Genomic DNA, 24381 nt, shown 5'->3' on the forward strand with positions numbered 1-24381 from the left:
TCGACGCCTGTCAGCCGTCTCACGCAGTCGGCGGCAGCGCGAAGGAACTTTCGGTCCTCAAAGAAAGTGAAGAGCGACGGTATCAAATGTTGTCGTGAGACGTCACAGACCCGAGCTCTGATTTCTTCTCGTTGTTGCTCAGAGAAGTTTCCAAAGATGCGCCCACTGCTGAGGTCGCTCAGGAGCTCGTCGTGGTCCGCACTGAACGATCCGGGCGCTTTTCCCTGTAAGCGCTCTATGGTTGGTCGATCGATGAGCCGCATAGCCCGGGAGTCGCCGCCGCATATCTCGCTCCAGACCTTGAGAATGTGTTGCAAGTAATGTAAGTTAGGCTACCGCTGGTCAGACGTTGCATTGCCATCGATGTGGGTTGATGTTGTACCTCTTCGCACCTCATGCATATGACCTGGTGTACCACGGTGAGTCGAAATCCGCAAAAGAGCGCGGGGACAGCCAAGAGTGCGTCGAAGGCGTCGGTGTATTTCTTGTGGCGGAACAGTTGATCCAGAAGGTGTCGACGGTTCTTGGAGAGAGCGGCCAGCCGTCCCAGCCAGATCCTCTCAAAGAAAGGGTTTCCGTCGCCGTGATGTCCCTGGTATCCCCGAATCTTGCAGTAGAACTCGCCATCGTCGGGTTCCTTTTGGTACTCATACTCTTCGACAAAAAGCGTCCGCAGATCGTCGCTCAGATCTCTGTAACGTCAGCGGGCTCCACCGCGGTGTCTGCCTTGCGAACGCACCGTCTAGATACAGGTCGACTGTCCAATGCTTGTCCGCCCCGTCGAACACGTCGTCGGCTGCCATGATACGATCTGACCCCTGGAGGCATTCGAGCTGTACACCAGGCGGTAGCCCGAGAACTGGGTAGGGCAACGCATCGCTCTGGAGCCGAGAGGCCGTGATCCCTGCGTTCATCAGGGCGGCTTCCAGGTCGAATTGACTGATTGTCGCCTTTGCATGGTGTCGATGATCTTCTTGTCGGCACCCATGCTCCTCTCGGTATAACCTCTTGAGCGGTTCGGAAACGGGCCGACGAACGCGGTCCGCCGTCCTCGGCGTTGGCTTCAATGACGATATACTGATGCTGCAGTACCGCAGAACTTGGCGCGACGCTCGTCTTCAAGTCGCCGATTGACTTGGGTGAAACTGCCTTCTACCATTGCGGCCTCTCTGTGCGTACGAAGTGGGTTCGGGAGCCAAGTGGTTGAATCTACGGGAAACCGATGGGGAGTAGAGCGAGATGACTCCCACACTTCAGGTGGTTAGTTGATTCGTGTTGCGAACTCCAAACTCGGCTTCTGGCAGATTACCCTTGAAGGAGCTGGAAACGACGCTCATCGACTCTAGTGCAAATCCGATGTCACTTTTCTTCTTTTGTCTCTGTTGCTCTTTTCTTCCCACGTAACTATGTGTTTCCCGTTTTCCCCTTTCCTCTTCTTTTCAACAGAGCCCCCGACGTTAATCTCGAAACTATTCGCCAAATGGAGCTTCTCAGGATCGTCAAAGCCAGACAAGATGGAAGCTCTGGGGCAGCCACTATTCTGATCAAAGCGGCATCGCCGTGGGCTGCCTACGAGAAAATGTACCGACAGTTGCTCGGAGACGACGACATTGTTCTTGTTGCCGAGAAGAGAGGGATATCTGGCGACGTCGTAGACATTCGCCACTTTCCAGAGTTATCTGCACAGCAAACGAAGATGCTCCAGTCGATTCAGCACCCGAACATCGTCACGGTCCATGAAATTTATAGCAACAAGGCGAATCATCACGTCGTCTACGAACATATGCCACGGTCGCTGCAAGAGGCCGTTGGGAATCCGTATCTCAATCGCCAACGTCTGGCAGCAATCATAGGGCAGGTTGTGCAATCCTTCCCATGAAAACATGACAATTCACGTTTTCTCACAGGTAGACAGGTAGTCGAGGCGCTGGTTCACCTCGAGAAAATGGGACTGCAGCACGACCGTCTCAGCTGCTCGTGTGTTTTACTCCATCCTAGCGGAAGGGTGAAGCTGAGTAATGCCTAGTCTCTAGTCCGTTGGCGAATCTGGCGCTAATCAGGGCATCTAGGCGGCCAGGAAGATTGTCGACCGCTCAGCCGTAGGAAAGACTTGGTCGACCTAGGCTACACGATGATGGAACTATGCAAGGATATGTGAAGGAGGGCGCCAACCTGGGGCTAGACGACCCGGAGCAGTGGGACCCGGAAGTTGTAAGCTTCCTCTCAGCGACAACAACCGCATCATCTGCGGCCGAATTGAGCGAGGTTAGCCTAACATGATGCCACACCAAGCCAGTCGCTAACGTGTATCTAGCATCCTTTCCTACGTTCGTGGCGGAAAGAAAAGTTGAAAGGATTGGTTTCTCTGGTTATGACATGGACTCGGCAAGACTATGAATATCTCGGGTGGCAGGAAAGAACTAGCAGAAAGCAATACATTGCGTGTCTCTCGCTGGGCCCATTTCCTGACCGCTGCATTGATTGAGGACAGTGGGCGGATGTGAAATACAACTGCCGCTGCACAGTGAACGCTGTTTCGAGACGCAGTGGTGACAAACCCTGGCGGCAGCGATTCGGACATGGGTCTCTCCATACAGGTCACTCGTAGAACCTGCTCAAGAAGACTCCCGCGTGTGCGTCTTTGCTTGCGCAGAAATCCGCGCCAGCCTTTCTGCGCTTGAGCGCATTTCTGCGCAAGCGGCTCTGCTTGAGCATGTTCCTGCATGGGCGACTCTGCTTGGGCGTGTTCATGCGTGGGCGGCTCTGCTTGAGCGCAATCCTGCGCAGGCAGCTTTGCTTCGGCGGCATTTACGCCTGAGCAAGCATGCCGAAGCAGTCTTCTGCGTATGCAGCTAGTATACCGGCAAATTCGTCAGGGCATGCCTGCTTGGTTGAGGCAGCTGCAGCGCAAGCTCCCGTTCGACCCACGTTCAGGGCAGAAATCCATCGCGATGAAGGGTAATGAGCATTCAGCTATTCCGTGCGCATGTGAGATAGTGTACAATTCAATTGAGCTGCTAGCTAGCCTACACTATGTATCTAGCTTTAACTACCCAATGCATGTTTTGCTTTTTCGGGTGGGCCCCTGGATCTCCTGTGTGTTCTGAGGGAGATACAAGACGTCAGATCACTCCGGCATATGGCGCAGGCCATCCAACAAATACTGGTACACTCCGCACAAAACGCATGAGACGAGAAGCCACAGCCTGTCACTGATGTTGTAGCTATCGACGTTGCCGACCATTGGCCTCCGTGAACCGTGTAAAGGTTCAAAATGGTGGACAGAAATTCAATCAGCGAGTCTGCCAGCGTGGGTCTGCCGCTTCGTCAGTGAAGGAACTGGCAAAATCCAGCCAAAGGCGGCCAATGTGACGCGAACGTAGATGAGAACACGATGTAGCCCGCCAGCAAGAGCCACGAGAAGATCTTTGCCAGAAGAGACCACCACCAGTCTATCTCCTTGTCGTTCTCCAACACCATCTGATCATATCTAGACACGGCATAGTTCTTGAACTGCTCGTTATTGTCGTGCTTGGCAGGGAAGTAGTCGCCGTCCTTCATGGTCACCAACTACAACGTACGATTACCTGAGAGGATGAAGGAACAAACCACAACACCGTCCAGACGAATGATAGAAGGCCTGAGCAGGAGCCGAAAGCAGCCCAAAAAACAACACGCCGGAGTTCACGTACTTCAGAAACGTGAGCGAAGAATTCCAGGACCTCGAAGAGGCTCTGGCCCCTTGCACCAGGGCTTCTCTCGTCACCGGCTACTTCGGTCTTCTCGAGGCTGGTAGAATTGTGCATTCTCATATCCGAAACTGGCTGAAGCATTCTGGCAGGGTAGATACAGATCAGACGTTTAAACGCCTTGCCTTGGCAGCCTAGAATGAGGTACAATTGGCCAGGTAGTCCGCTCTTCTCTGCTCCATGTACGACCGAGATTTTCTGAGCAGCTCTTCCAGCTGATCGATCAGATCCACAAGCTCACGTACGAAGCCGACAATGACTTCCCGTAGCTGCCACATCGCCCTGAGCTCGCGATAGAGTGCCATAGCCTCCTGCCGCAAGACGTCGATGACCATGTCCTGCTGCTCTTCAGCCTGCTTTGTAAGCCTTAAAAGCAGGTCGTCAAGCTCGAAGGTGTCGGAGTATACGCTTGATGTGCGGCGAGGTTCCATCTTGGCTGCAGCATCCTTCAGATCTGGTCATGATCTGTTTAAGTACCTCGAAGGCGTCTACTTTCAGCTCCTTGACCGCCTGCATTAAGTAGGGTCAGTCGCCAAACTCGTAGATCTCGAGGGGCTTGGTTCACTCGCGAACACCCGCCAGTTGCTGTGCTGGCTAAAAGTGCAAATGCATCGCTCTTCGCGTCAGTCTTCTCAACGCCGGCTACCATCGCCTGTTCAAACCGTCGTCGCTCATAGCCAGCCAGCTATTTTCGACCAACGGGCCAACATAACACTAGACGCGGACCGATTCAAACTGTTCTGTACTCGCCCTCCCTCCCCGCGACTTGCTGCCGGGCTGATTGAGCATGTGCTCACGAGAGTCCTACCCATCAACAGCGACATATGGAATTTCCCCTCAGATTTGGCAGTTTTCTTACGCCACCTGCTGTTATGGGCTGATATCAGTGGAGCAGTACTCTGTGGCAGTCTGATTTACTTAGAGCGGGGTCTTTGGCGACCAGAAAAGTCTCTCATGACGGAGGCTCATCGGCATTCGCGCGTCTTGGCGGCGATTATCCTTGCTCGGAAATACTTAGAAGATGTCACATATAAAACGTCGTTCTGGGCCGGCCTCGCGGCCGAAGCATGCTCATTTCATTTCACAGACTATGATATCAATGCGGCGGAGAGTAGACTTTTAGGGGATGTAGCTTGGGACTTGAGTATAGACAGTCAGGAGATGCACAGAATGATAAAGCTGGTCAGTGGTTCGGATACTGCGCCGGAGCTTTTGTGTCACAGGCCTATCTCTTTCCAATCCTAGGAACAGGAGCAGCATCGTGTGACTTGGCCGACTTGATCAAGTCGGAACGCAGAAACCCATTTTTACCACGGTCTTTCGCTCCATCCATGACTCATACTGGCGTTTGACTGTTCTATTGTAAATTCCACTGGCTGTGGCTACGTACTGTACAGTATTGATCATAAGTCACTTCCTCTCTCGCAAACATTTTCAATCTTTGAGAAGCCGAAAGCTGCTGTGATGGGCCTCCGCAAACCTCTGGTACGGCTGTAGCGGTTGGTTTGCAACCCAAAATATGGGGTCGGGATGGCGTACGACAGTGCGAGGGGCAGTGTGGAATCAAGAGCTACTTCAAAGTATCCATCACCGGCTTTAACAGCAGTCACTCTTGCACTTCTAATCGTGGTCGCATGTACACAGTGAGAACGACTTTGGCCCAGCCTGTGTGGGTCAAGTCCTAAAAGATGAGGTGTGTTGCCACGAGGAAGCAACATATGATCAATAATTACTAAACAGTCCTGCTTTTCTCATTCAGCATCCACAGGCCAAACTGTAGATGCCCAAAGTATGCACCTGACACGAAAGGTTGCCATCAAAACGCCCGATCGACGTTGCAACTACGACAGGTGTGGGACCTGCAATATTGTCGTCGAAGGAGAAAACGAAACAACCATACACTCAAGCATGTTGAATGATGAACTGGAAGACAATTCCCTCGAGAAGCAACAGTCGTGGCTATCTCTCGTGGCGTAAGTATGCTCTTTGCTTACGATACCTTGTCACCGCGAGCAGTCAGATTTTGATGCGCCAGAGAGTCAGAAAGACAGCGTAATCTTTGGGAGTCGGCCTCGGCTGTAACTAGGAAGGTCGTCATTTCTCGGTGCAGAGTTAACCCCTGTTCAAAGGGTAGAAAGCGGCGTAACAATTCTCAATGCTACAGTACAATCATAGTTGCGTTGGTCGTCAAAAAAGAAGTGGATGGGAACGAAACATTACTGCTCCAGGGTACTAGCGCCAGATGTCAGCGCCACATCTGGTCGTAGATAAAGGTGGATCCACTTGGAAAGGTGGGGGGGGGGAGGGGGCGTCACATCAAAAGATGCGCCGCCGGATGGTCCCGCCAGACACTGGCGCCAGATCGGGCCGCACCCAGGAAAAGCACAGGTCCCTCGCACACGCCCTACACCCCGGGCCGGGACCCGCCTGCTGAGCCTCTTCTGTCTCCTGCATTCTTCGTCAACTTCTTGCCTTTGCTCTCCATCTGACAGTCTAGATCCAGCACCCCGGTCGCTCCACAGTTTCGTCGTCCAATCCAGACCTGGTCTAGATCCCGCCTGCCAAAAGCCCACCGCGGCCGTTTGCTCATCTGGAACCCGCAAGTTTGATGTTTGCCCTCAAACCCCCGCCACAACGCTCACCCAGCGATTGTTCGAGATGCAAGAATGTTTGTTTTCCAAAGGCGTACAGTGGGACTCTGATGTCATTGCACAACGAGCTGGCTTGACTTTTCTGATGCTGCTGACTCTGAGCAGAGGAAAGGAGGTTGATGAAAGTATAAGTAGGGAGGTCTTTTCTCACTTGGATTCGGAAGTTTTCTTGGTGGGCTGGGCTTCCAGCCCCGCCCCATCGCTGAGATGCCGTTGACCCTGCGTTGACGCTGCCATATAGCGGTGCCGTTGATGAATTTCCAACGAGGCCGGGCAACGGCTTCTGCATTTCCTTGTTTTCCGTCGAATGAACATTCTCGACGAGGCCGAGCAACGGTTTCTGCATTTTCTTGTTTTCCGTCGAATGGACATTCTCGACGAGGCCGAGCAACGGCTTCTGCATTTCCTTTGTTTTCCGTTGATGATCATTCCAACGATGCCGCCGAGATGCTTTTCCTCGAGCGATGTGGGCGGCGAAATTCGGACTCTGCAACCTCCTCGTGGTGCCGCCTGGGAACCTATCCTTTTCAGTGATAGAGCCAGTGCAGAGACGTGACAGCGTATGACAGCGTGTGACAGCGCGTGAGTGCCTGGGACGGCGGATGTCACCCGCTGGCTGTTGGGTAATTAATTAGTCAGGCTCTGGCAGCTTGTGGATCGTTCTTGTAATTAGAAACAGGACAACGTTCGCTGTCTTCAATATACGGTTGTGCCCTCGGAGCTCCCATGTTCAGTTTCCATCCACAATGATACCGTCTCGTCGTGATGGCCACTGCTACAGATTCTCGTGTGATGTGTGAAAAGCCCCATTGAGGCTACTCTCGCATATGTGCAGCCCTATAGCGCCAATAACAGTAAGAAGCCTCTGCTGTAGACGACTGAGGGTGCGTGTCGTCAGTCAGATAGTGGCTTGTGAGTGTTGCATCAAGCTTGCATCGAGACACTCGCGCAGTCACAGTAAAATCCAGATTTGCCACGTATCTGACACTAGCCAGATTGGCACAGCTAGCCATCGGGGCGTTGAAAGGGGCTGAGGGTAATGCAATGTTACCAAAGGCCATACAGCACAGCACGCCAGTTCATCCCTTCTTCCCTCGTGGTGCTGGTGGGAACCGGCCGTTTACGCCACGTTTTGTAGCTTGACGGACATACAAGTGGCTTTGAAATGCCTCTGGAAATGTCTTTGAGCGGCAGAAATGGTTCGGTCAGGGATTGCAAATGTGGCAGTCGGTACGAGCCTCTTGAGGTCGGGCGGGCGTGATTCTTGGAGGGTGGACCTAACAGAGCTGTGAAGCAAACCCAGACGTTGCGAGCTAGAAACTGATTTTGGTCGCAGCTATATCGTGCTCGCATTGCACGGTTGGGTGGTGCGCCCAGAAATGCAAAACTGGAGCCAAGCGGCGTGGCAATCCGTTGCGGCTGTTGGCTGCTTTTGTTGCTCCGTGCAGTTCTAAGTAGAAAGCATATTTGGGCTGAGCCGCAGGCTTAACCAGCTGGTCAACTTCGGTGCCCAGAGACATTTCCCTTATTGGCACTCTTCCGTCAGTCGGTTCTGGCTTGCCACCGCGAGTGTGTAGCGGGTCCAGACACGAATCCTTGTACACGAAGCCTCGTACATGAACCCTCGTGCCAGAATGGTGTTGGGGGTTACAGTATTGCGAGTCATGACGGGCCCGTCTTCTGGGATTTGGCGCGCAGGCAGCATGTGTTACAGTACTGTATCTTTCTTGTTCTTTAGCTTGGCAGCCAGGCTGGGTTGTCTATTATTATCTCGTCGGGAAAGTACTTCGATGATCGCTACCCGCGGTCGACGGCGTCGTTTTGCGGCACATGTTGAAAGAAGGCTTTGCTCCCATAGCCCCCACTCTGTTCCTCTATCTAAGCGGTCTCAAGGGCCAGGACGATGCCTTGCGTCTCTCCCGTATAGCCCGTCGAAGTTGTGTTGTCGTTGATCATCAACGCAATCGTATACTGTACTGTACGATCTGCATTCAATGACAGCATGCTACCGTAGAAGTGCTGGTAAGCCTGTTGCCGCCTCCCGCGGCAGATCCCGCAGCGAATCCCCAACGAAGCTCAACTTTCGTCGGATGGCGTAGCTGCACGATATTGCCCATTTCCAGAAGCCGCGCCCGATCTTCGAATCGGACAGTCGTGTGATCCATGTATCAACGTGAAATGATAGGAGACTTCCACTTGAACTCTACTGGCCATCTGAGTGAATCCTGCGCCGATGCGTCGAGTGCTGGCACAGTGGCTTCTTGAATCCTCTAATAAGACATGGTACTTAAACCCAATCTTGCCCCAGCACGGCCATATGGCGGATGAATGTTCTTGTCGTGACATCGCACGCGCACACCATTTGCCGTTGCAACTTCCTGGCCAACGGGTGTGGAATATCTCGGGCTGGGAATATCTCGAGCTGGTCTTTCCGTGCCCCATCGTTCGAATGAACCCTGACAAAGTGTACTCTATGCCAGTGACTGCCAGTGACTGGGAGAAACGGGGCGAATTGGGCTTGTTCGTTGCTGAATTCCCCATGTGGATATATGCCCTGATGCGCATCACGTAGTCGGTGTCTGGCTGACTTTCTTGTGGCACACGGCCTCCAATTTGTAAGTGTGTCGTGCACGGCACGCGCTCGGCTGGTGTTAACGGAGTACTTGAACATGGAGGCTTCGGTACACTCGACCCTCACTACCAGCTCATCGCAGGTGTGCGGCCGGCAGATCTTTCTCACGTAGACACAGAAGCTCGAGTGAACCGTCCACATCGCCGCGCGAAGGCTATGTGTCGAGTTTCTAATCCACCGCGGATTGTGTTCATTCAATATTCCCACGGGATACAGCAGCTACAGACCCGACGTCACAAGTGAGCTCTGCTTCGGAGAAACCCCGTCTTTTTCTGTCAGCCCGGTTCGCCGATGTTAGCGATAGGTGAAATTGCCAAAGAGGGCTGGACAAGCCAAGGCCGAAGTCGCATATAACGCTACAGCGCAGATGGGCCAAAACACAAGGGTTTTGTCAAGGCTGTCACCCGACTTGCCAGCCGAGGAGAAAATTGACGAGCGACTGTGTGGTGAGGCAGACGTATCCCTCGCTGCTGTGACCGAGACGATAGCAACGATGCTCGATCTTGTGTACGTACTATATGCTGAAGAGTACGGCTGCCCCGGCGAAGATGGACGCCAAATTCTTGGCCGGCGAGAGATCTGGAAGCGTTGCAAGATTGATTGATTTGCGAACGACTGCACCTCAGCTCTCGTCTCGGACGTTTCTTCTCGCCGCCCTGTGCATTTTCCTTGACAATTTCTTGCGTATCTGGTCCGGACTCAGGCCTTGGAGCTCCGGACAGAAAATTATCTCCCTGTGTTTGATGGAGCCACCATCGTCCTGTGCCGAGCAGGACCAGTAACGCAGCTGCCCGCTTCTACTGAGGCATCCGTACACAGCTTGCCGTTGGGCGCCCGAAGATGCTAGCCAGCCGACTTCTGCGTACTCTAGACGCGCACTCCTTCTGCTATTCGGTACTTTTTGTGATGGTTTTCGTTTCGCTTTGTTCTTTTTGGGCAATTTTCGTAAGGATTGCTTTTTGTCGTTCGGCTGTAGTCGGGGACGTTGGTGCTGGTCGGGCCGAACTGCTGCTTTCGGGACTGTGAACTTGTCAGCGCCTGTTCACTATGCGTACACAACACGTACCTGGCCTTGAATATAAGAAGATCACGTCGTCGTCAGAGTCGTGGCCCAGTGGTGATGTCCTCGTCGTTGCGGATGCCGCGGCTCTTGGAAATGCGTTTGTGGTAGATGCTGATGTGCTCCACGTACTAGGCCTCGAGCCTAGACGTATCACATCATCGAGGTTCTCATTCGAACTCAATACCGTCGTCCTCGTTTCCGATACCATATCCATCGACTGGGTGTCTGTGGTCTGTGGTCTGTGGTCTGTGGTCTGCGGTCTGTGATGCATGCTGATATGAAGCTGTAATGGGGTGCACCACTCGACGGCTGATGCTTTCGTTGGGATGGTCAGAGAAGCTCGGACCATGTTAGCCATGCACTCCTCGGTCAGAGAAACACTCCAATTCATGCTGTTTCTGGGCGCACGATTACTCATAGGGCATTCATGTAATTGGCCCAAAGTCAATGGCTACATTGCTTGAATGGCTGAGCAAAGGATCAACGTGCCAGCCAATATCAGGAAAGAGCATGTTGAATAAAATAGAATAGTGTGACAGAGTACCATGTTCGCACTGCACAGGCGAAGCGCAGCGAGCGGCATGGATCCGCCTGCAGTGATGCTGCGTTTTAAGATAAGCCTCAGCCCAAAAATCATTCTTCTTAGCTACGCTACGCATACCAATTCAGAGGAACCGTCCGTCATACGTCCTTTCCTTCTCTACCAAACGCACACCCTACCGCTTTAATCTCGGCTGCTTACGGCTTGCACCCTCGTCTTCTTCGTCGTCGTCGTCGTCCCGTCGCCGTTTCTTACGATGATCAGAGGTGCCGAAGCACTGCTCGAGCTTTTGGCTCCGCACCAGCCGCTGCACGGTAAACGGCGAGCCGCTGATGTCGCGACCCTCGTCGGCGGTCTCCCATAGGCGAACGGCGAACGACTCCTGCAGACTGGCCACGCGAAACTTCACGTCCAGACGGAAATGACCATCTGGGAAGGCTGCCGGGTATGACGCAAAATCACAAGCTACTTTATGGCCGCCGACGCGAAAATACGCCTTGCCGCTCGCGAGCTGCCGCATCAACGCCGTCAGGCTCTCGGAGCGAGCGCGCAGCCGGCAACATATCTGCCCGCGGCAGTCGTACCCCCCATCGGAGAACAGGTACGGCCGCGAAGCACGCAGCTCAAAGACGAACAGCTCTGCCCTCACGCACAACACCAGACGTCTCAGGGCGGGGAGGCCTTCAAAGGTGCACCCATCGTCTTCTTCGTCGTCGAAGCTGGACAGGCTGTCCAATGGCGGCTCGGAGCCGTCGAACTCGACATCGAAGCGGAAGAACTCACCGGATCGACCCACCTTCTTCTGTGCGACGACCTGCTGCCAGGCGTTCTTGTCGCGGTTCCGGAACGCCCGCGCCAGGCGGAAGAGGAAGCAGTCCCACCACCCGCCGCCGGACGAGCTCGAGGAGGAGCCAGTGCCCATCGAGGCCAGAAGGCTTGGGTGTGGCGCTTCAGGGAAAAGGGAGGCCACCTCTTGCAGCGCGATCGAGGACGGGTTGTTGGCCACTAAGCCGCCGTCCTGGAAGGTGCCGAGGCCGTCAATAGACCAAGGCGTGAAATAGCTATGGCATTGTTAGCGGCGTTTCGCAGCATTCGGCTGTAGGCATTGTTTGCGCCATCCAATTGTAGGATGGCGAAAAGAGAGCGAGATGGGGGGAAAAGGGGGGGGGGGGGTCAAAAGAAAAAAGCCTGGCACGGACTACGGAGCAGCGGTTGCACATCGGACACTGCACACCGGATTAGCCAGCTAGTCACCGGAAGCCACAGGCCTCACAAAGAATCACGCGGGAAACCACAAACATCTCCCACAAAGCCACGCGACCCCCATCGGCGGTTGTCTTCAAGAGTTCATAATCTATACAGTCCGTTAGCATCGGCTCGCGGGCTTCGATTGGCCTTGATGGAGACGGGGACGAAGAAAGGGACGGAGGCGGGGAGGCTACCGCGATCGCCGGCACGCTGGCCCACTCCGTTGTAGCTGGTGAAGATGCAGGCGCTTGCGTCTTGCACGGTAGCAACTGTCATGCCAACCATGGCACCCATCGTGTCGGCCGCCGAGTAGTCGGCGATGCTTCTGCCAGAACCGAACATGTCTCGTAAAGCCTTCTCGATGTGCTGCGACGGATACCTGCTGTCGAAGAGGAGCAAGGCTGCGGCACGCACGACTGTGGCAAAAAAAGGAATCCGCATCATCAGTCGTATGAAAGAACTTATGATGGGAACGGACGGAACCCGGCGAGGCGTGAACGCGTGGTTCGAAAGGGACTCGAAGCGCGCGATGCACTCATCCACCGTCCACCCGTTGATGCAGAGGGCGCCGGCGCTGATGGCACCTGTCGCGATCGGTCAGCCAGGGGAGTCGCCCACATCTGCACCTGCAACAACGACAGCATCCCGCGACGTACCTGAGCTCGTCCCGAAGACGACGTCAAAGTTCTGCTGTACCGGATGGCCGGGCAGCCCGATGTCGTGTTCGAGCTGCTTCAACACCTTGAGGGGGTACTTGCCCCGCGTCCCGCCGCCGTCGATACACAAGACCCGCACCGACGCGGTGTCCGGCTTCACACGTATCTGCATGTCAACGTTTTGTCCGCAGAGGATACACTCGGCGACTTCGATGAGCCACGGGTCGGCCGCACTTGCGACGCCAAATACCTCGACACAGTTTAGACAGTGACCGTGACCGCACGCGGGAAAGACCTGCGGAGCGCGCCGCAGACAAAGGTAGCACGTGCTGTCGGACTTGAGCTGAGCCCAGTCCTCCGCGAAGGCGGCGACAAGCTGTCGATGCAGCGACGCCGAGGCGTGGCCCGTCGTCAGCTGCCGGAACATACGGACCATCTGGGCCTCGACCATCTTGGCGAACTGAGACGGCAGGAGGAAGTCGGTGGACCCTTCTTGCGCGAGGACGGCGGTGCCGCACACGTTGTGGCACACGTCCTTGTAGAACATCTGGAAGACGTCGCGCGGATCGAAGACTGCGGGCCGTCAGTGAGGACCAAAAGGGACGCGTGCCCGTGAACGTACGGTGCATGTCCGGAGGGTACTGGTCCAGTATGAAGCTGGAGGCGATAACAGGCACGGCGAATCTCTTCAGGTCGTCGACGGAGTCGCAGTGCGTGAGGAACCCTGCGAGGTGCGCCGGCAGATCCGCCGCCACCGGGTTGTCGAGCCGGGAGACGGCGAGGAAGTCGAAGGGCGGCGCGCCGGCACCGCCGACGTGCTCTGTGGCGTGGCGGAGAAGGCCGGCGAGGTGGGTGGCCGAGAAGAGGCAGCTGGCGAGCACGCGCTCGACCCGTTTTGTCTCCGTCATGTAGGACAGCTCATTGCTGAGTATGTCCCAACGCAGGGAATCAAGGCGGCGTCGGAGAGACTTAGGTGTCTTGTCGGCCAGGCTGATGACGCGGACGCCGTGGAATCGTTCGGACACGTTGGCGCTTGTTCGCTTGCGGACGGACTGTAGCAGGCGACTTCGTGCGGAATCCTCTTCGTCGCCATTCACGACGACCACTAACCAGGGCCGCACCGACGATGTGGACGGCGTACTCAGGTTCAGCCACGACGCAAGACGCTGGGCGACGACGTCTACGCCGCCAATATCGTCGGCAAAAAAACACACAGCATCAGCAAACGGGAGAAGCATGCGATTATAGACATGATCGCCAGCTCCAACCGTTGTGGGCGGCATCGCGGACGGCATCGCGGACGGCATCGCGGACGGCATCGAGGACGGCATGGTGGATGCGGTGCTTCCACCGTGAGAGACCGGTAGTGGCCTTGCTACAACTTCATGGCAGAGCGTAGATTTCCTCGGCCTCCCGAGCCGCTTGTGGGGCGGGATATCGGCATCGGCAATCAGCGTCGGCCTTGCGCCGGACGCGCCGACCGGGGCGACGGAAAGGTGGATCTCGCCGTGGCCCCGGGTCGTGTTGGGCCTGGTGATGTCCACGCCGAGTCTCTGCATGGCAACCCTCTTGGTCGTATTTCCTATCAGCACGAGCATACTCGGATACTGGCTGTCTGGGCGTGGCAGACTGTCCAGCAGTCTCTGGGCACGATCCGAGCTTTCGACGACGTACGCCTGGTCTTTGATGGCCACGCGCAGCCAGCCAGTGTGTTTACAACGGGACATATTGCGCACTGGATCAGGAACAGCCACACCGGGTAGACGAGGCGCGTGCCTGTCTTATAGGCAGTACAGAAGGCAACTCGAAAGCCAAAATGGGCTGGGAGGATGGACTCTAAGCCCGATACCCTGGATGAACCTATAATCGTCTGTGATCCAAATGCCAATACTCTGAAGCCATTTGCGTCCGAATCTTCATTCAAAGTCAAGCGTAGGTCCATCCGGCTTCGCAAGTGAGCTTTCCAACACACATCAAGTGCGGGAAGATCGAATTGGCGCATGCATTCCCTGGCATGACAGCACATATCTTATCCGCTGTCTGTAGTTCTATCTCGGCGCCGTTCGGACAGTGGCCCATCCATGCTCCAGTGCTATAACGTACTCCTATGTAGTTGCCAAGACCAGATTCAACCGTCAGATCTCCCATTGCACGGACGTTTCCGACGGCGGACTAGAACCCACACCCATGCTCGTCAACATGGGAGCAAACGCTGTCGGGGCGCATAATGGCTGTCTGTCATTCACGTCTGTCCAACAAAATTGTTGTCGGCCACAGAGGCAGCTGCAGTAGGGCCAGTGGACGTAGCGCCCACTATCCAGGTTCCAAGCCCATAGCGGATCATGCATGTGCTCCAGGCCGTCTTGCGTCGAAGTACTCGGTGTCGGCGTCGGATACTCGGCGGAGGTACCGCTTTCCGGCTGGCTCCTCTCGGGCGACGTGAAGCCGCCGGCAAATGACCAAAACCCATCTCCGCCGCGATCACTTCCCGACACGTTTCCCGGCGAGGCGTCGTGCAAAGTGGGCGCGCAAGACGGAGGAGGTGATGCGGCGCTGATCCTCCATCTGGATGACCCCTCTGCTTTCTTCCTGCGACTCGCCCGGCGATCCGTTCGGGGCTTACGCGTTGGTTGAAATTCCGTCAATCCTGCCTCAGCGAGCTGCCAGAGGGAGCCTTTTCGTTCCACTCGTTGAAAGGCCTGTGCACCACAGATTACGACTTAGCGGGAAAAACTACACCGTCACATCGCTGACGCAACTCGCTAGCGTACCTTGTTCACGCTCAGGTTCGAGCGAACGCTGTTTTTCCATCCTTCGCCTCCTTTGTTGGCTCTCCAGGTGTTTTGCTCAAACCAGTGGTAGAGTTCGCCCAGCCCCATTGCCTTCGTTTCCTTGCTGTGGAGTGCGATGTAGATGAGTTGCGCGAACGTCATCTTCTGCTCGCCTTCGTCCAACCACGTGTTAGCGGTCGCCGATGGTTCGATGGCTGTGCCAGGCAGGCGTGGGAAGGCCAGATCCACGCTGAAGGGTTGGTGTGGTGCGCCATGTTGTGCTGGCACAAATTGCGGCTGCAACAGCTGTCTCGTGCTCACGTCTTCATGAGACGTACGGTGGTGCGGTGGTCGAGGGAGTGGAGGAGATTGGCATTCGGAAGGAATGGGGGACGCGCGAACAGGGTCCATCGGATCACGTTGCTTGCTGCTCGACGATGGACGAGCCATGTATTCAGATCAAAGAGTCGAGGCGGATACTGTATGTAGCTACATTCGTGAGCGCCAGTGAGTTCAACAAAGCCATCTATTTGACAAGAGCTCTTATTTCGCGCTCTTATTCGTGAGCCATAGCTTGGTGTTTTTCCCATTTGCCGTCTCCCAGTCGTTGGTAGCATGGCGTCCAGCGCCAGAATGAATTCCTCCCCCAAAGATTGACTGCATCATTTTCGCCATGCCCGTACTGTGAATCAAATGCTGTCGGAGACCCATGACCAAGGGACCAGGAGCGACTACGGATTTTTGGCTCCGTCGGTGGTAGGATCCGAAAGGGTATCTCGCCACCAACGACCTACCCTTACATACGTCAAACAAGGGAGTTTGGAGCCATCCACGGTGGACAGCCGAATGTAGATGTCGTTGTCTGGGGCTCGCAGAGTACGCCGCAGGAAGTGGCCGATTGTTGCTTCTACGCTGTTGCCGGATCTGTACTGGGAAACAAGCTGCCAGGGCCCAATCGACTTTGCTGTCGACGGCTCTTTCTCAAAAAGAACGCCCGCCGTCGTAGGCGAACGGCCAAAAACGGCTGCGGCTCCAAGCATCTGGGCCGGCTAGGCGCAACGCAGGACGGGCTTCGCCCGCATTGCCGCGGGAACATGGCAGGCTCAGGGATTCGTCAATTACCATTCATCTCATCGCACAGCATGCAATGTACGGTCTCAATCTCAAGCGCCCACAGGGCTAGCGTCATGGCGCCCGAGGAGCACTGACAGTCGCTAGCATCGGGTCGTCTTCAACTTGTCTTTCCACTAATTTGCCGTTTGTCGCTAGTTTGGTGCCAGAATTGAATTGCGGTAAAGGTACCGCCTGGCGAACCAGTCACGAGCAGGGAAGTGGGGCTGTGGCTCTACGTAATTGAAGGAGAGACGGGCGAAATCCAGGTGTTCACTGCACAAGAAGCTACGCGGGATCTCATTGCCCATCGGAAGCACCGCCCACCAAAAGGCCCGGAAGTTTGCACGAAGAAAACATCATCACAACATAAGGCCTCGGCGGCAATACGGCCTGGAAAACTGCAGCTGGAGTATTGGCAGCCTTTTCGATGTAACTTTCGGAACATGCACCATAGCTTCCATCTCTACAAAGAAATACCCTACTTGATTCATATACTAAACTCGTCGCTGTGTGAACTACTTCATGACTCGTTGCGCCGCCTTTCAAGTAGCCAGACACCCGTCAAACTCCAACGCCTAATAATGGCAATGTTTCCGTGGACTCTAACTTTGCGTCGCTTTCCTTTCACGGATAACTTGCAGCATCATGCCCGCGAATTAACCCTTCATCATAGCTCATCATAGCTCATCACAGCTCATCATAGTTCATCATAGATTCCTGAAAGATACTGTCCCACTCTCCCCTTTCTCATGACTTGCTGTTATGTGTTGTTGCTACGCCCAGAATAGGCCGGCGGTGGGAAGGGCGGCACGTCGAGGGCCACGTAGGACTGCCGATCGACCTCCACCGTGGTGGTCACAAGCACGCCGTCACCCGTGTGCTGCGGCCCGGGGCCGCTGTCTCTGCGTATCTGCGTTTTGTGGCGCCTCAGTCTGTCAACAGACCGGGTCCACCTGTGTTTCGGACTGTCCTTGCTGAAAAAGCTCTCCGACGCCGTAGACCGACGTCGGGGCCAGACGCTGACGAGCAGCAGACGCAGACTGGGCAAGCTCGCACACAGCATCGCCGTCGACTGCTCGATGAACGACCACGCCACAATATCGACATGATCCCATGTCTCGTCGAACGTGGTGCTGTACTCCACCAGGTATCTGACCCGGACCGCCGACGTCACGCACGCGCTGTCTGCCGTGTGAGCCTTCTCCTCCCACCCTTCTGCCGAGACTTGAGACCTAACTCACAATGAACCAACGCTGAACAGCGCGATGACGGCTAAGCGTCGCCGGAGAGAGATCTTGAGCCGCCACACGTAGGGGACCGGCAGGAGCAAAATGGCGATGTCCTCCGCCATGGCGAGTCCGCCACTACTATAGCCCACAGCTTGCAGGTTCAGACATCGGCGGTCGGTGATGGTGCGATCCCATATCGACTGCACAGGCACGCATTGCGTCGCGAACGGGATGATGAAGAGCGTGCCATGCAGTAGCAGAATGATCTGAAGGCCCTGAGCAATCCTCCGAAAGGTCTCCGACGGGAAAATGCGGCCGAGGAAGAGCACGATCGACAGCTTCACGGCGGCTTGAAGGACGGTGTAGATCAAGTTCCCGACGTACAGCATCTGACTCGGCGTTAGGACGGGGTACCACGAACCACGAACAGCTGGCGGGCCCAGATCACCGAACCTTTCGGATAACGACCCCATTACCAACCGGTATCGTCCAGTAGTGCATGCCGAAGCCGATGCTTGTAATGTGCAGATAGACCGCGGCCAAGGCGATGAGGAGTGCCTGGCAGACGACATCAGAGAGGTTTGCTTGGAGAGCTGGAGTAAGGTACCACCGCGAGGATAGTCACGTAGTCGTCCCTCCATAGACCACCCGCATACTGTTTGCTCGTGAAAAGACGAAGCGTCACAATGAACAGCACAAGGCTGCAGCTGATGATGAGCGTCCGTCGGACTTCCGTCCTTCGCGATGCTTTGGGATACGCTTCGCACAGGGCTCCCTCCACCGTCGCTGCAGCTTCAGAAGGTCAGATGGGCTTCCAGAGAGGAAACAGCGGGGCCAACTTAGTTGATCGTCAAACGGGCAATTCGTTTGCACACATGTCGAAAGCTCCGATTGGACAGCAATGTCGAGACAGATGCACGTAGTCACGTCTTCGGGATTGCAGGCGGACGTGATGAATGTGCTGCTGATGCACTCAGACTAGATGGTAGATGCTTTAGCGCGACGAAAGCCTGGCTGATGTCACAATCACTCACAGCACACGACGGGACCTGCGAGAGGATCTCGACGGCCGACGCTGCATTCACGGCGGCGACAGCAAGCTGGAGGACCAGCACTGCGAGAGTCCATGATCGATGAGACATTGCATATGAGATGTCGATGAGGAGCGCGGAGATGCTGACACAGACTTTAGCGACGGTGTCACCGGTGTTTCGACGCTGGCCGAGCTGGCATCCTGCAACTGGAGGTCGCTCCGCAGCGGGAGAGATCAATGAAATAGATAGAACGTGTACATACGATACTGTACGAAAAGATACTTCTGGTTCTCGTCGCACGCAGCCGACGAAACTTGCTTCCTGTTGTGAGGCACGAGAATGACAAGAAGCCACTTGCGCCGCTGGTGGGCAGTTTGCGGACGAATGCCTCATCGTACAGTACGCCTCCCCTCCTTCGACGGGAGTTTCGCAGCAATGTTGGGCTCCGTCTCTCCAAGCTTCGTGCTTTGCAGCCTGGCTTAAGGCGGGCGTGGTGCTCTACGGCTCCAAGCAAGCCATCGCCAGCAACAACAAGGTGTTGTGTATGTCATGGTCTCAAAGGTGGAACCCTCGTTGCCCAGTACAGATCACAGGGCATTGTATGCAGAGCACTCCCTGGACGTTTGGCGAATATTGACGCAGGTCGGCGCCTCACACGTAAGCCACACAGAAGTCTGAAGTAATATGAAATCCTTTTTGTAGGATAGTTATGAGCAAAATGTGTAGAATGACCCCCCCATGCGTAACAAACTCAGCAACTACTCTATATCGCCATCATCTTCTTCTGCGCCAGGCCCGTAGCTTTCATCTGAGACGTCTGAACCGCCATAATCGTTGTCTAGCCGCCCTCCTTCCGACATATCTGAGTCTTCGCCGGATTCAACGTCAGAAATGTCAGAACGGTAAGGCTCGCCGCCCTCGCCGTCAAACAGGTCCTCGTCCACGTCACACACTGAGTGCCCACCCGACTCCGACTCCTCGTCGCTGAGCGTGTCGAGAAGTAGCTCGGCCGCATCTGCAGAGCTCATCTGGAAAACGGCCCGTGTCCGGTGCATGGTCGCCTCATGAGTGTCGGGAAACAAGATTCGTACGCAGCAGTACATATATAGCATCTTTCTCGACACCGAATCGTCGCAGAGGTCGAAAGTCGCTGGCAAAGTCCCGGGGTGAACGGTGTCTTCCGGCGCATGGATTTCCCAAATCCGCGCGGAGAACATCAGAACCTGCTCGAGCACTTTGATGGTGATGAGCATGTTTCCAAAGTCAAAGTTCAGTGCCTTGTCAAACTCGAACAACAAGTTGGTCCTGTTGTCCGACGGGCCATCGTCACGTTCCTCGGGCGCTTCGCGGGCTTTCAGGCACGCCAGGAGCGCGGCGACCTTGACGACGAACTCTTTGCCTTGCAGTGGCCCACACAGGCAGCTTATGATGTAGGCGATGAACCGATCTCCGGCGGTGCTGTTCATGTCTTCTTTGACTCTGTTCAGCGGCGGGTACCACGTGTCGTCGGTCAGTCCGTTGTGAGGGCAGTTGACTGCCAGGCAGATAGCGAGGCAGCACCGCTCATCTTGTCTAAGCAGGTTGGTCCTAACTTCCGTTAGCAAGATAATCTTGTGGCAATGTGATAGTGCGCCGCTCACCACATTGAATCCATGGTCTCTTCCGGCGCGTCTGTGGTGATTTGGTAGCCCAGCTCATGCCACCGCCAATGAAGAGATTTATATCATCAGCACTATGGCTCTAGACTGCCTTTGTTTCTGGTCAAGGCACATTGTGCTCTTCGTGCGTGTAAGCCCTTGTCGACATCCGACACCGTCTTCTGAGAAGCGAAGTTCTACGCAACCGGATTTTGCAGAAGCCACCAACAGCTCAGCGGTCAGCTTTTCGCATGAATGGCCATTTCTGTATGGTCTCTGCAATGATGCCGGGACCGTAGAGATAGTCTCAAAGTTCATAACTGTGCTGTGCATACGGCATCCATGCATGGAGTGTGCTATACATACAGAATCAAGACGGAATCATCTGCTGGCTCACGCACCAGTGAAAGCTCTGGCTTTTCGCTCATCGAGTTGACGACGAGAGCAGCCCGAACAAGACCAGACGACCTTGCCATGGCTTACACAAATTACATCTCGTCTACATCTGGCGTAAATTCCGCGGTTGGCAAACGCAGTGTCCGTCCTCACATAAGATGATCCATGTCACGCATTTCGCTCGGCAACCCATCGGCACTCCCCTCATTTCAATGGCAATCCGACATGACGGCCAGACCTTTGAAGCGCCTCGCCGATCAAACGGTCTGCCGCGCCTACCAAGCGACATAGACAACGCAGTCGCGGCCTTGGGCGGGAGAACCCACGCAACCGACCTCGCAAACAGTACCATACAGTCTCAGAAGGCACCAGTCAGTAAGGAACAACGTCTGGAAGAACTTGTGAGAGACTCCGGCCGCCTCAGGCAAGAACTTGACTATTGGAAAAGCTTGGCTCTCACAGGAACCGCCTTGATGTCCGACGTCGAACAAGTTGTGGTACAGCTTCGAGATGTTTTCAGCCGTTTCGAGAGCGTCATGAATGAAACAAATACTATGCCTGCGGAGGAGAGATTGGCCTCTGGCCATCCGTCCGAATCTCGACAGAGGGAAGACGTGGAGGTGCAGATTGGAGATGAGCCAGACTCGCCAGGAGTAGAGGATGACCTCGACGTGCTCTTGGCTCCAGTCAGGCGTGGTCGAGAAGGCTATGACTTTGAGGCCGTCAAGCCGGAGTTGAAGCGGAAGCAGCCACCATACAATCCCGGAGGTTGGCTCTGATATGGAGCGCACATGGTCTCCACCGGGATTCGCCGAGTCCATGTTTATCGTGTGATATCATAGAGAGATATAGAGATTTCATGCCCCTGCACATAACTGTACATATCACCGCTGTCATTAATGTGAATAACTTCTGTCATCAAGAGTTGAAATGGTGTCACGCTGCTGTCTGACATGGCTCAAGCCCTCCAAAGTCGCCGTCTTGAGGCGTCGTAAGTGATCCATTTCTGGAGATCGCCTGAGTGGTGTTTCCAACCTCTTCCCTGTGACTCGCTTCCATCTCTGACAGATAATGCAAATGGAATAGCCAGGTATGTACTGTACATGAACGACTGCTTGCGGTTTTAGGAGAATAAAACGGCTCATTCATAGTAGCACCCGTATCTCGTTGATATTGAAAATCAAGCCTCTTCAAGCCTGTGACTGTTCCAAGCCTGGCTGATCCGCTATTCTCTTCGTCCCATATCCGACTGCGAGACGCTCCAGAATCGTCACCAACCTACCAGAAGAGATACTTCACCGATGAGCCCAAAATGCCCTTCTTAACCAGTTCGCGCGATCAACGCCATCATTCCTGATTGCCGGCTAAACACACTGCCACGCGCCGCACACCTTTTCAGTATATAATACATAAGGGCGACCTCTAATCACGGTCGAGCAAGATCTTAGCTTAGACTCAACCCTCTGCACGTTTTCCCCAAATGCCCAGGTCAGCGAAGGAAGTACTCGATTATGTCGTGAACATCTTCTTCACTGACAATACATGGCATGAAACAGCCGCTAAACTCAAGGCCAATCCCATTTTCTTTGGATCTGACTTTGAGCGACTTGCGCTTGGTGAAGACTGTCACGAGCTTCATCTCGCAGCTGCATCCATGGACTGGACCGGAGATATCCAATACGAAGCCAGGCTGGTCGACTCGCTGAGATGGCCGCGGTTCAACAGCTCTGGGGGCCTCTTGCGCCATCAGGGCCCGGGTCCGCGGTTTACGTTGAACATTCAAGAGGATAGGGATGGTATGGACGACCATACCAGAGTTCGAGCTTATGGTAGCCTGTTCGGCCAGAAGAGTGACGAGTTGACAACTTGCGTACTGTATTATAATAAGGGCCAGGGGTTTCTGGAGTATTTCTACATTCCGCGCCACCAGCTGCCTTGGAAGAAACGATACATGATACCTCTGCAATATTGTTTCTTGCCGAATAGCACGAAGCCCCTCGAATGGGTTGTGGCTGAAGATGTGAACATAAAATAGCATTGAGACGTATCATCGCAGTGCTGGTTGGCACACGAGTTTCTGCTGGAACCGATCGCGCACGGCATCTACCGCCAGCCCTGCGGTATCTGATTGGGTTCTTGTACTGGGTCCTTGTACGGAGTTGTTGCATCTGAGCGGGTAGTAAGATCTGCGAATTAACAGAGACATGCGTCCCATAGAAATTCAACCTTAAAAATTCAACTTCGACTTGCATGGCTGTACCGCATGTCCACCGTCGAGCGAGATGAACTGATAACCTAACAACATATGCAAGCTCATTGAGGCCGAAGTCAAAGGTAGGATACCCGCCGGCTGCGTATTTGCCCTGGACCGTTCGGACGTCCTTGTTGGCGTTGTTTGTCAACGTAGCAAACGGTGAGGGTCCGATGGTATCAACTAAGAACCAGATACCCTTGTGCTTTCGGGTCAGTAAATAGAAATACCTTCAAAATCGTCTTTGCGGCTGCCTGGCCCGCGCAGAGACTAATGGCCATTCCCTATCCAGCGCGCCCAATCAGCCGTGCCGCCTTAGACAAAGCGATAGTGTATTGATTGCTTCCTTCTCGGAGTGGAAGGCGATATCTTGGCAAAGAAGCCTGTTTGTTTGACATCACACATTGAATATCTGTTGTAACAGGGGCTGACCGCACGGAATCATCCCGGCCAGCCGGCTCATCCAAAAGCGGCTGTGATGCAGCATTACCGTCAGGAAGCCCCGCAGCCACGCAGCCAGTTGCAACCCAGATCGCGCTCCAGATGTTGATGAGCGTCGATTCGTGCGCAAGCACCAACCAGTCTCCTGATTCTTACACTCATCTTCGTGTTGGCAGAGCTTCACAATATTCTAGCCACTGGCCAGGTATCATCCCCCCCCATCGCCTACGGCGCTTCCGCTTCGCCGACCCGAATCCTTGTCCGACACGCGGACTCGTGCAAGCTGGCACGAAAATCAACAGCCATCTCCACGGCCGTGACGACCATTGACGACCAGTACTCGGCACCACCTGCGCAAGTTTGGCATGCCTAATTTGGCGAAGAGCAACAGGTGCGCAGTTTGAATCATCGACATAAATAGTGCGGCAATCTCCTCAGTCACGTCCTTCACATCCTGCTTCAGCACAGTCCACACCCAACAACATACTCAGCAAACCCTCCGATAGCAATGCCTTCTCGAACCTCCATACAGTATCTGTTGGCGCCCATTGCGGCCACGCCGACACTTTGTGACGAGACGGAGGCTGTTCAAGAAGATATCGTCGGACCGCACACCCCGCCCGCATATGCTATGTCACCGTCGATAGGTATCCAGTGCCAACAAGCAGACATGGAATCGCATTCTGATACCACAGGCCATGCCACGTCGGCGTGCTCGTTATTATCGCCTGCAAAGCTGACGTCCTCTGGGCAACCGACCTTCAACGAATGGTCTCGGTATATACACGGCAGTCCTCAGACGTCACGTCCTCGAGTATGGCTCTCCAGGAACAGATGTTCAGCGGATATCACAATGTGGGCTCCGCTGGCATTTCGGCCCAGATGTGTCCTATCTGTTTGCATACTGCGTTTATGAAGTAAGTATCTCCAAACGCCGTGAAGTAGTGAATGGTCGCTGATTAGCCAAGT

At 54.7% G+C, this 24381-nt stretch overlaps 14 protein-coding genes across 14 annotated transcripts; 6 read left to right on the forward strand and 8 right to left on the reverse strand.

The window, feature by feature from the left end:
• Positions 1-11: 11 nt before the first annotated feature.
• On the reverse strand, positions 12-1159 carry BDP55DRAFT_739978 (uncharacterized protein; the record flags this gene model as incomplete). The annotated part of the gene is given in 4 exon segments (XM_060580407.1): positions 12-332; positions 383-690; positions 740-1061; positions 1079-1159. Coding segments are annotated over 4 exon segments (1032 nt in total), but the record flags the coding sequence as incomplete, so codon positions are not given.
• Positions 1160-1480: 321 nt separating this feature from the next.
• Positions 1481-2280, forward strand: BDP55DRAFT_699431 (kinase-like domain-containing protein; the record flags this gene model as incomplete). The annotated part of the gene is made up of 4 exons (XM_060577885.1): positions 1481-1854; positions 1912-2015; positions 2070-2154; positions 2217-2280. 4 exons carry the CDS (start codon positions 1481-1483, stop codon positions 2278-2280), a joined length of 627 nt encoding a protein of 208 aa, XP_060421404.1.
• Positions 2281-3327: 1047 nt separating this feature from the next.
• BDP55DRAFT_568930 (uncharacterized protein) lies at positions 3328-3561 on the reverse strand (the record flags this gene model as incomplete). The annotated part of the gene is made up of 1 exon (XM_060570723.1): positions 3328-3561. One exon carries the CDS (start codon positions 3559-3561, stop codon positions 3328-3330), a length of 234 nt encoding a protein of 77 aa, XP_060421405.1.
• A 569-nt stretch (positions 3562-4130) lies between these two features.
• BDP55DRAFT_80408 (uncharacterized protein) lies at positions 4131-5073 on the forward strand. Its single transcript, XM_060581230.1, has one exon. It carries the CDS (start codon positions 4356-4358, stop codon positions 4992-4994), a length of 639 nt encoding a protein of 212 aa, XP_060421406.1. The 5' UTR covers positions 4131-4355; the 3' UTR covers positions 4995-5073.
• A 4365-nt stretch (positions 5074-9438) lies between these two features.
• On the reverse strand, positions 9439-10355 carry BDP55DRAFT_688380 (uncharacterized protein). The gene is made up of 2 exons (XM_060576632.1): positions 10099-10355; positions 9439-10052 (listed from the first exon to the last, which is right to left on the reverse strand). Exons 1-2 carry the CDS (start codon positions 10307-10309, stop codon positions 9655-9657), a joined length of 609 nt encoding a protein of 202 aa, XP_060421407.1. The 5' UTR covers positions 10310-10355; the 3' UTR covers positions 9439-9654.
• Positions 10356-10500: 145 nt separating this feature from the next.
• BDP55DRAFT_80467 (uncharacterized protein) lies at positions 10501-12325 on the reverse strand. Its single transcript, XM_060581231.1, has 3 exons — positions 11936-12325; positions 11836-11862; positions 10501-11697 (listed from the first exon to the last, which is right to left on the reverse strand). Exons 1-3 carry the CDS (start codon positions 12007-12009, stop codon positions 10812-10814), a joined length of 987 nt encoding a protein of 328 aa, XP_060421408.1. The 5' UTR covers positions 12010-12325; the 3' UTR covers positions 10501-10811.
• A 1849-nt stretch (positions 12326-14174) lies between these two features.
• Positions 14175-14751, forward strand: BDP55DRAFT_688393 (uncharacterized protein). Its single transcript, XM_060576633.1, has one exon. The coding sequence runs from the start codon at positions 14227-14229 to the stop codon at positions 14404-14406; it is 180 nt and encodes a 59-aa protein (XP_060421409.1). The 5' UTR covers positions 14175-14226; the 3' UTR covers positions 14407-14751.
• Positions 14752-15238: 487 nt separating this feature from the next.
• On the reverse strand, positions 15239-15902 carry BDP55DRAFT_80473 (uncharacterized protein). Its single transcript, XM_060581232.1, has one exon. The coding sequence runs from the start codon at positions 15759-15761 to the stop codon at positions 15303-15305; it is 459 nt and encodes a 152-aa protein (XP_060421410.1). The 5' UTR covers positions 15762-15902; the 3' UTR covers positions 15239-15302.
• Positions 15878-16877, forward strand: BDP55DRAFT_688399 (uncharacterized protein). The gene is made up of 3 exons (XM_060576634.1): positions 15878-16313; positions 16365-16460; positions 16530-16877. Exons 1-3 carry the CDS (start codon positions 16164-16166, stop codon positions 16560-16562), a joined length of 279 nt encoding a protein of 92 aa, XP_060421411.1. The 5' UTR covers positions 15878-16163; the 3' UTR covers positions 16563-16877.
• A 599-nt stretch (positions 16878-17476) lies between these two features.
• Positions 17477-18572, reverse strand: BDP55DRAFT_688403 (uncharacterized protein). The gene is made up of 2 exons (XM_060576635.1): positions 18107-18572; positions 17477-18042 (listed from the first exon to the last, which is right to left on the reverse strand). Exons 1-2 carry the CDS (start codon positions 18152-18154, stop codon positions 17662-17664), a joined length of 429 nt encoding a protein of 142 aa, XP_060421412.1. The 5' UTR covers positions 18155-18572; the 3' UTR covers positions 17477-17661.
• On the reverse strand, positions 18550-19058 carry BDP55DRAFT_688407 (uncharacterized protein). Its single transcript, XM_060576636.1, has one exon. The coding sequence runs from the start codon at positions 18793-18795 to the stop codon at positions 18577-18579; it is 219 nt and encodes a 72-aa protein (XP_060421413.1). The 5' UTR covers positions 18796-19058; the 3' UTR covers positions 18550-18576.
• A 1413-nt stretch (positions 19059-20471) lies between these two features.
• BDP55DRAFT_688412 (uncharacterized protein) lies at positions 20472-21640 on the forward strand. The gene is made up of 2 exons (XM_060576637.1): positions 20472-20591; positions 20957-21640. Exons 1-2 carry the CDS (start codon positions 20580-20582, stop codon positions 21497-21499), a joined length of 555 nt encoding a protein of 184 aa, XP_060421414.1. The 5' UTR covers positions 20472-20579; the 3' UTR covers positions 21500-21640.
• A 560-nt stretch (positions 21641-22200) lies between these two features.
• BDP55DRAFT_722017 (uncharacterized protein) lies at positions 22201-22755 on the forward strand (the record flags this gene model as incomplete). The annotated part of the gene is made up of 1 exon (XM_060578545.1): positions 22201-22755. One exon carries the CDS (start codon positions 22201-22203, stop codon positions 22753-22755), a length of 555 nt encoding a protein of 184 aa, XP_060421415.1.
• Positions 22756-23563: 808 nt separating this feature from the next.
• On the reverse strand, positions 23564-24114 carry BDP55DRAFT_688415 (uncharacterized protein). Its single transcript, XM_060576638.1, has 3 exons — positions 23886-24114; positions 23642-23842; positions 23564-23609 (listed from the first exon to the last, which is right to left on the reverse strand). Exons 1-3 carry the CDS (start codon positions 23959-23961, stop codon positions 23593-23595), a joined length of 294 nt encoding a protein of 97 aa, XP_060421416.1. The 5' UTR covers positions 23962-24114; the 3' UTR covers positions 23564-23592.
• Positions 24115-24381: the final 267 nt, after the last annotated feature.

This window comes from Colletotrichum godetiae, assembly GCF_030913485.1.
Source record: "Colletotrichum godetiae strain CBS 193.32 chromosome Unknown BDP55scaffold_136, whole genome shotgun sequence".
In the NCBI taxonomy this organism is placed as follows: Eukaryota; Fungi; Ascomycota; class Sordariomycetes; order Glomerellales; family Glomerellaceae; genus Colletotrichum; species Colletotrichum godetiae.